This window comes from Eriocheir sinensis, chromosome 46 (genome assembly GCF_024679095.1).
Source record: "Eriocheir sinensis breed Jianghai 21 chromosome 46, ASM2467909v1, whole genome shotgun sequence".
NCBI lineage: Eukaryota > Metazoa > Arthropoda > Malacostraca > Decapoda > Varunidae > Eriocheir > Eriocheir sinensis.
This window is the reverse complement of record NC_066554.1, coordinates 12092594-12101572: the sequence shown is the minus strand read 5'-3', so window position 1 is coordinate 12101572 and position 8979 is coordinate 12092594. Positions and strand designations below refer to the sequence as shown.

At 52.2% G+C, this 8979-nt stretch overlaps 1 protein-coding gene across 1 annotated transcript; it reads right to left on the bottom strand.

Annotated features, from left to right (window-relative positions):
* Positions 1 to 2655: 2655 nt before the first annotated feature.
* Positions 2656 to 4118, bottom strand: LOC126980951 (uncharacterized). Its single transcript, XM_050831406.1, has 2 exons — positions 3820 to 4118; positions 2656 to 3411 (listed from the first exon to the last, which is right to left on the bottom strand). Exons 1-2 carry the CDS (start codon positions 4019 to 4021, stop codon positions 3224 to 3226), a joined length of 390 nt encoding a protein of 129 aa, XP_050687363.1. The 5' UTR covers positions 4022 to 4118; the 3' UTR covers positions 2656 to 3223.
* Positions 4119 to 8979: the final 4861 nt, after the last annotated feature.

The window sequence follows — 8979 nt, the reverse complement described above, 5'->3', positions numbered from 1 at the left end:
ATCCAGGAAGACAGCAATACCCCGGCCTCTTCGTATGTGGGTGAGGAGGGTGACTACGCAGTCATTGGCGCCTCTTTGTGGAAGGTATGCAAAGAGGGATGGGTGGAGGTCAGCTGTTCGCCACTGTAGGCGATGGAGTGCCATACGTTCTGCTGTCTTCCCTAAACAGCTGAGCAGTGAGATTGGGCGCAAGGAGCCGGGATCTTTGGGTTTTGGGATGGGCTGAATCACTGCTGTCTTCCAGGCTTGGGGAATGCGGCTTTCTGACCAGGAGAGGTTGTTAAGGTGTAGTACGGTGCTCTCGCCCTTTGAGCCAGCATGTCTAAGCATGGAATAGGAGATTCCATCTGCTTCTGGAGCTGTATCGCCACCACGTTTGAGGCAGCCCTTCAGTTCCTGCATGGTGAAGGGAACGTCAGCTGCATCAGGAGTTGTGCAGGCTTCCTCCACAAGAGCTGCCCTTCCTGCTGCCAGAAGTTCCTGCATCTCCCTGGTGGTGTGTGGGAGTTGGTGGGGCGAAGTGCGATCTGCAAAGCTGGATGATAGTCGCTCAGCTTCTTCTTGTGGGTTAGGGTGAGTTGGTGGACAAGGGGGGCGAGGGCGAGAGGCAGAGCGTAGTTTGGTCCACATCTCCCCCAGGGTGGAGTGTGCATCCAGACCCTGGCACCACTGGAGCCAGGCCTCTTCTCGTAATCGCCGCTTGGTGACGCAAGCGTGTTAGGCGACAGCCTGCAAGTAACGCCTGTTGGGGGAGGTGGGGCGTTTGCGGTAGGTTTTCCTGGCTGTGTTGATGCGGTGGTTGAGCTCCCGCACTCGTTCACCATAGATCCAGTGATCTTTGTGGAAGGTGCCTGAGAGCCTCGTTAGTGGTATGGCCTCGCTGGCAACCTGTTGGAAGGCGTGCGTTACGTGGCTCTGTAGCACCTCCAGGTCAGTAGTGGCAGGTGGAGTTGCGAGTGCCCTTTCCAAGGCAGAGGTGAAGGCGTTCCAGTCAGCTCGCTTGATGTTGTAGCGAGGAGGAGGCAGCTGGGGTTGGGGCAAGTTGTCCAAGGCTAGGTGAGTGGTGACACCAAAGTGATCGCTGGTGATGGTGGGGTGGACAAACCAGGAGGCCACAGGTCGTAAGGGTGTGGAGATGAAGGAGAGGTCGAGTCGCCCGCCCCTGATGTGAGTTGGCTGAGAGGTGTCGTTCAGTAGAGCTACTCCTCGTGCTTCTTCCAGCAGCTCTGCGATGTGTCGGCCTGCTGTGTTGGGTGGAGAGGGGGACTCTAGGGGAGGGTGGTGGCCGTTGAAGTCTCCCCCTATGAAGGTTGGTTCTTCGCTGGCTGCTGTGAAGAGTTCTCCCAATTCAGGTGTAGACTGAGGTAGCGCATAGATGTTGAAGAGGGTTAGTGGAGTTGAGTGCAGCTGAATGACCACGCCTTGGACTTCCACCCGGTCGCCGCAGTGAGGTGGTGCTGCTAGCTCCTTGCATGCTATGTGGTGTCGTACAAGAATGGCACACCCACGTGAGGCCCCATTTATTCTGGGCAGTAGAAAGGATTTGTAGCCTGGAATTTTGAAGGAGGTTTTGGGCAAGAGCAGTGTTTCCTGGAGCATGAAGACATCGATGTTTTCCAGTTTCCCAGTTTCCATCAGTGTTGGTAGCTTGGAGTATGTTCCAAGGCAGTTCCATTGAAGGATGGTAATGCCTTGGGTTTTGTTCCTTGGGTTGGGGTCTGGGGTCCTGGTGCAGGCTGGCTGGGTGGGCGGTGAGGTGTCTTGTAGGTGCGTGGAAGGGAGGATGACTCTATGCGGACTCTCATTACCCGGACAGGTGATGGCTTCCGGGGCTGTCGAGAGCGCTTGGAGATTAGCGTCTCCATTGCGTTCGCCACCGTCTTCTCCATGGCCTTTTCCAGGGCGTCCTGCTGATCCACATCTTTCCCTAAGAGTTGGGCAATGCTGGTGGCTACTCCCAGGGCCAGTTGCTTCCCAAACTCTTTGAGGTCTGCTGTTGTGAACAGGGGCTCCTGAGGTGGAAGAGGCAGGGGTGCTGTGGCAGACGGTGTTGCTGGAGTTGTTGCTGGAGTGTGTGTCGATGGTGTGGGTTGTTTTGGAGGCGGCAGAGGTGGCGTAGGCGTCGGAGTCGTTGCAGTCGGTAGTTGGGGGAAGTCGGCCTGGGTTGGAGGCAGGGGCGTCATTTCAGATTTTTCTTGGGGGGGGCAGAGACAGTTTGGTGAGCAAAGAGCTTCACCAGTTCTCGGCGCGACGTCACCAGTTCTGAGGCCCACCTCCTAAACAGGCTACAGCACGTCTGTCTTTGCTGCTCCCGGAACCCTAACTGCCGCTCAGTGTTGACTGTTCACACACACACACACACACACACACACACACAACAACAACAACAACAACAACAACAACAACAAAATAATAATAATAATAATAATAAAATATATATATATATATATATATATATATATATATATATATATATATATGTATATATATATATATCTATATATATATATATATATATAACTAAATCCAGCTGCTGTTACTTCTTGAGGCTTCGCTGGTAGGGGGGGCAAACTGAGGCTTGGGGGAGGCAACTTGAGTCTTGGGGGGGGGGCAACTGCCCCCCCCCAAGACCCCCAAATGACGCCCCTGGTTGGAGGTGGTGGTGATGGGCGATTTGAGGACTGCTGTTGTCCCCACACAAAAGTGCCTGGAGGTGCTGGGGAAACAGTAGTTGTCTGCTGCTCCTTTACCCAGTTGACCTGGAGTTCCCTGCCATGGTGGATGTGTGACAGTCTTACTGGACAGGAAGGATTCCAGGCGTGGTGGGGGCCTCCACAATTTGGGCAGCGGTGCGTCACATCCTCCTTGGCTTTGTAGCGGGTGAGGCATCTCTGGGTGTCGTGCTGCCCACTGCATACACCGCATATCGGGTTCCTGCTGCAAGTCGCCCGGTGATGTCCAAACTTCTGGCAGCGGTGGCATCGTAGGGGTTCGGGCACATAGGGGCGGAGGTAGAACGTTCCCCAGTTGCCTAGGGTGAGAGACGGGATTAGCGGGCCTCTCAGAGTTACCAGAACTTGCCTTGTGTCCTCCTTGTGGCGTGAAGTCTGGCAGCGCACCGCTTCCTCTACCTGGGGATGGCGCTGGAGGATGGAGAGAGGGAGACGGAGTGGGTATCCCATGACGATACCTTTGGTAACCTGGGTTTGTGGAGCGAGTTTTATCACCCTGATGGAGGCCCCAGGATCGTTGGCTGTCTCCTCCAGGAGGCGAAAGCTGATTTCGTCGAGCGGAATGAGGACTGAGCTTCTGTCTCGACCCATGCGGTTGTGCGTCTTGAGAGAGGGTTCCTCGTCCTCCAGGGCTGCCACGGCGTCGTAGCTGCAGGGGAACTCGGCCTGTGCTGGTACCCTGAAAGCAGGATAATTGGATGTTGGTGGGGCTGAGGGGGCCACTGTCACTGTTGGAAGGGGAAGGGGAGTGGAGCGAGATGCAGGGTGGAAGGCGTTTCCCTTCCGCTTGTTTTTGTGTGAGACTAGGGTGAAACCATCATCATCTTCCTTATTTAGGTCATGCTGGGTAGGGTTAGGGGGGAGGGCAAAGGTTGTCATAGGGGCTGAGGCTGTAGCGGCAGGGTTGGATGCAGAGGCAGCTTCACAAGCGGTGGAGGTGGATGCACGGCCAGCATCACAAGCAGTGGAAGTGTGTGCTAGGGCAGAACCACAAACGGTGGAGGAAGAAGCAGGGTCGGCATCACAAGCGGTGGGAGGGAGTGCAGGTGAGGGATCGCTAGCGGTACAACAGAGGCAACCTTCTCACCTGTGGCGTCCATGTCTTCGTGGGTACGTGCAGCCTTGGGTCGTCCTGGGGCAGGGGGGGCGGCAGGGAGTCCTTTGGAGGGGCTGGAGTGGGAGGAGTGGTCGCTGGAAGCGGCAGACGAGGTGGAGGAACGGCGGTGATGCTTGCTCTTGCCGGTTCCTGACTGCGTGTTCCTGGGCACAGGAGGGCGGTGTTTACCCATGGTGGCCACCACGGGTGCCTGCACACTCTTAACACACTGTTCCCTGGGTATCTTGAGGCAGGGGACACAGGGGAAGGCGAAATATGAACTTTGTAAGTTCACGGCGTTTGTTTTTGAGAGAGAGAGAGAGAGAGAGAGAGAGAGAGAGAGAGAGAGAGAGAGAGAGAGAGAGAGAGAGAGAGAGAGAGAGAGAGAGAGAGAGAGAGAGAGAGAGAGAGAGAGAGAGAGAGAGAGAGAGAGAGAGAGAGAGGCCTAACTTATCACCCCACCCTCCTCCCTATGTGTGTGTGTGTGTGTGTGTGTGTGTGTTGAATGGTGTGTGTGTGTGTGTGTGTGTGTGTGTGTGTGTGTGTTGCATGATAATAACCACAGACATCTTGATCTTGTCCATTTCTCGCGTGATCGTGTCCGACTCCAGTCATTGTCCTGGAGTGCATCGAGGTCATCCTCAGACACTATTTAGCGTTAGTTAGGCCACACATATGCTGTCCAGTTTTGGTGCCCTCACTACAGAATGGACATCAACTTGCTAGAATCAGCTCAGAGGAGGATGACCAAGATGATTCAGGGGCTGAGGAACCTCCCATATCAAGATAGGCTGAAACATCTAAACTTACATTAATTCACTAAAAAGACGAAGAGTGCGGGGAGATCTGATAGAAGTATTCAAATGGGTCAAGGGTTACAACAAAGTACTGAGAATTAGGCAGCAGGATATAGAACACGCAGTAATGGATTTAAATTAGAAAAGTATAGATTTAGGAGAGATATAGGCAAGCATTGGTTTAGTTATAGGGTGGTGGAGGAATGAAATAGACTCAGCAATCACATAGTTAGTGCAGGGACGATAGCTTGTTTTAAGAGTATACACTGGATATAGCTACAATAAAGCTAGGATGACAGGTGGTAGTGGGGGGGAATCTGAAGCTGCCATTGTTTAGGCCATATAGGCCTCTTGCAGTCTCCCAATATGTTCTTATGTTCAATGTGCTCATCGGTCTTATATATAATTACTGAAATGAGAACAAAACCATGTCATCTACTCTCCAAGGACCAACAATAGGGAAATAATTATTACTCCGTGTCGTGAATGACGAATGCATTACCCATACATGTTATTGGCAAGTTTATATGTAATGAATGATATATTTCGTCACTTTGCGCCTTATTTGAACAGTTTGTCAGGTGCGCCTATTAGGCGCACCTGATAATACCATAGCCGATCCAGGATTCAGGACGTTTCCTAAGTGAAAGAAGGTAATGTTATACTTGTATTTCATAAAGAATCATTATAACCAAAAACTAGCTAAAATTATGAGTATTCTTTTTTTTAACACAACATTCAATAAACAACAGGACAATAATATGAAAATACGTATAGCTACCGTTGCCAGATTGTCATACTCAGAGCATAGTATTGTTACGAATGTGCTGTATGCGAATGATTGTATGTGTAATGTGATGAAATTGTAGCATGATGCAATGTTAGCTCAGCATGGTGCAACTCTACTTGTTGGGACAGGAGAGACAGAGGGGAGCCCGGGGCCACCGGCCGCCGGGTAGGAAGTGCTGACAGGGCTCTCAGTTTTAGAGAAATTTCTTCAGATTGAGAAATTTGAGGCTATTTCAGGCTTTTTGAAGAAATTTTTAGAGATAAAGGCATTTCAGAGAAAATCTAGAGAAATCTGATGATGACTGCCTAAAAAAATCGAGAATTTTTATGAATTCTAGAGAAATTTTAACAATTTTTGTCGTAAAAAAAATCAAGAGAATAATCAGTTTGTTCCATTGAAATTCTGCATGTTAGGAATATTGAGATTGCTACCAAAGTGTACAATATAAAAAATAATGTTCAATGCAAAATAAATTACTTGGTTATTGCATAATGTGATCAGCGTGATGAACATTCTAGGCGTAAAGAGGGTGAATAACTTAGTCAATTAGGTTTTTCCTTTAATTATACACTTGAATGAGTATCAAGTCTCAAAGGATATATATATCACTATCCCAGCTTTGCAAAAATAATCACTTAGGCATTTCCATTGAAACTATACTACTTACATGTTATTTATGAGTAGGTATATTGCAGTATTGAGGTTGTTACCAAAATGTAAAATAAAATGTTGAATGCAAAATACATTATTTGATAACTGAATATTCTGATTATTGTGATGAACATTGCAGGCGTACAGAGGGTGAATAGCTATAGTCAATTATGTTTTTTCTTTTCTTACAAACGTAAGGAGTAATATTTACGAGTATACGCTTGAATGAGTACAAAGTCCTAAAAGGATATAGATGTATTTAGTTAAGTTTATATATATATATATATATATATATATATATATATATATATATATATATATATATATATATATATATATATATATATATATCGCTGTCCCAGCATTGCACACTAATCAGTTATTTTTTCCCGTTGAAACTGTAGGTTGCATGTTATGAGTGAGTATATTGCAGTATTGAGATTGCTACCAAAGCGTAAAATATGATGTTGAATGCAAAATAATCTTGCAGATTACAATACAGTTGTGAGGATTTTGCTTTTGGCACAAGTGCCTTATTGTTGATGAATGATTCATTAGTTCATGATTAAAACTGTTGACTTATGTAAGGCAGGTTTTATTGATCCTGTAGGTTTTGAGCGGTTTGAAAGCAAGTCCTGTGAATTTAGTGGGAGAGTTTTGCATTAAGAGCTTGAGGTTAAGTCCAGGTCATTACACAGTATTATGTTATTGTGCAGTAGTTTGAATTTTAAGCAAATGTAATCGTTTATGTTCGATTTGTTATCTGAAGAAATTTTATACGATATAGAGAAATTATTTCTACTATCTGAAGAAATTTCGTGAACAAAAACTGAGAGCCCTGAGTGCTGAGTCTGCAGTGGGGAGTGGCGAGCGAAAGGCGCTGAGGGGTGGTGAAGACGCGTGTCTGGGCTTAGAGTGTTGAGCTGCTCCGCTCGCGAGCTGTGTGCTTCCGGTTTGCGTGTCTGCCGTGCCCCTGTACTGTGCCTGATTAACTGTTCTGTGCCCTTGAAAGTTGCTGTACTGTGTGAGGAACCTGTCATTAAACTAGAACTTAGTGTTGAACGTGTATCCTTTGTGCCCTGCCTCGTTCCCTCCTCCCCTCGGTGTTCGGTGTGGGCCGCTGTGAGTGACTGGTGCCTGTGTGGTTGTTCTGAGGATCACGCCACCTGCCTGCCCGTGTATGGTGTGTGGTAAGGGGGGGGTGGCGTAACACTTGGTGTCAGGAATGGGATATAAGTGAACAGTGAAGCGCGCCGAGTGTCATGGCGTCCCCCAACGGTCGCCGTGAGGGTGAGGAGACGGGCAAGGCCGAGGCTGACCCGGGTGAGGTGAAGCCGGGCCAGATGGATTTGTTTGCTGCCATGCTGGCCGAGATGGAAAAGAGGGCAGAACAGAGGGCAGACGAGAGGGCCCGCCATCTTGCCGAGGTCCTCCAGAGCTGTTTCTCGTCGCTGAAGGTGGAAACCCAGCAGTACACCGACCAGGGCTGCGACAGCGCGAGGAGTGAACGGCTGGAGGAGGTGCGGACCCAGGAAAGCGAGGTCCGAGGCCTGAGGGAGGCGGAGAGGCAGCTGCGAGAGGTGGCACCGTCGCACGCGGAGAAAGAAGGCTCAGTTCTGGCGGGAAGCGCCGGGGCGGCGGTCCTGCAGGGGCCTATCTGGGGCCTCTGGGAAGGACTCCTGGAGCCTGGTAGCGTCGTGGCGGAACCAGTAGCTGCCGCAGGAGGTTGGGGAGCCCCCGCCTCGTTACCTCCCTCACCCCCTCCCTCTCCTCCATGCCAGCCGGCTCGCAGGTCACGTAGTCCGCTCTCTCTCCCATGGCAGCAGCGAAAGGTGGCAACGTGGTGCGGGGAGGAACAAGAGGCGTCACGTGTGCTGGCGGCGGGTGCACGGGTGGCGGACTGGCGGGGCTCCGCGTGGGGCCCCTGACAAGGGCCCCTGAAGACCGGTGGCATCGTGGCGGAGCCGGTGGAGGCTGCAGGAGGCTGGGGAGCCGCTCTCTTGGGTCCAGCTGGTGCTGGAGTCGGACCCATTAACCCTGCCTCGTTGCCTCTCTCACCGCCTCCCTCTCCGCCATGCTGGCCGGCTTGCAGCCCACGTGGTCCGCCCGCTCCCCGCTGCGGCCCCTCGGCCTCCCGGCGCTCAGGGAGGCTTAAGCCAGCGGAGCACGACGGGAAGTTGGCATGGGAGGCCCAGTTCAAGATACCAGCTGCTGCCCAGAGCTGGGGCGAGGATGAGAAGGCGCTGCAGCTGACAACAGCGCTATGGGGCTCAGTGGACGAGCCCGGCCGCTTGGTGGGGAGCGCCGAGAGGACCTTGGGGCGGCCTGACATGCCGGCCGCTACACGACTCCAGGACGCGCCACAGAGGCTGTGTGGCGTCACGGGGCACTGCGTGCAGTCCAAGGGCCCAGCGGAGGTTCGTATCGGCGTAGGCAGCGCTGTGGAGCGCCGGCCGACGGACGTCGCCGATCGAGACGAGCCGTGCGTGCTGGGCCTCGACTACCTGCCGCAGGGCGAGGCCTGTACCGACCTTGGACGGGAGCTAGAGAGGCTGCGCGGACAGGCGCCTTTGGTCCCGAAGGTCGGCTGTGCAGAGGTAGTCGCGGCGGAGCGACTGCACCTTGTTCCGGGGACGGAGGCCAGGGAGGTCCTGTGTTGCCGGTCGGACGCGATGCCAGCGGAAGGCGCGGTGGAGTCCACGGAGGGCCTGCAGCTGCCTGATGGTGTGGCAGCCGGACGGAGTCTCGAAGGAGCGGGGGAGGAGTCAGTCACGGTGCTGGTGGCTAACTCCTCCGACGAGGCTCGGAAAGTACCCGCTGGTGCCAAGCTGGGCACCTGTGAGGAGGTGGAGCAACAAGAGGAGGCGTCGGGGAGCGCGGAGTCGGCCGCTGTGAGGCCGCTGCCCGACTTCC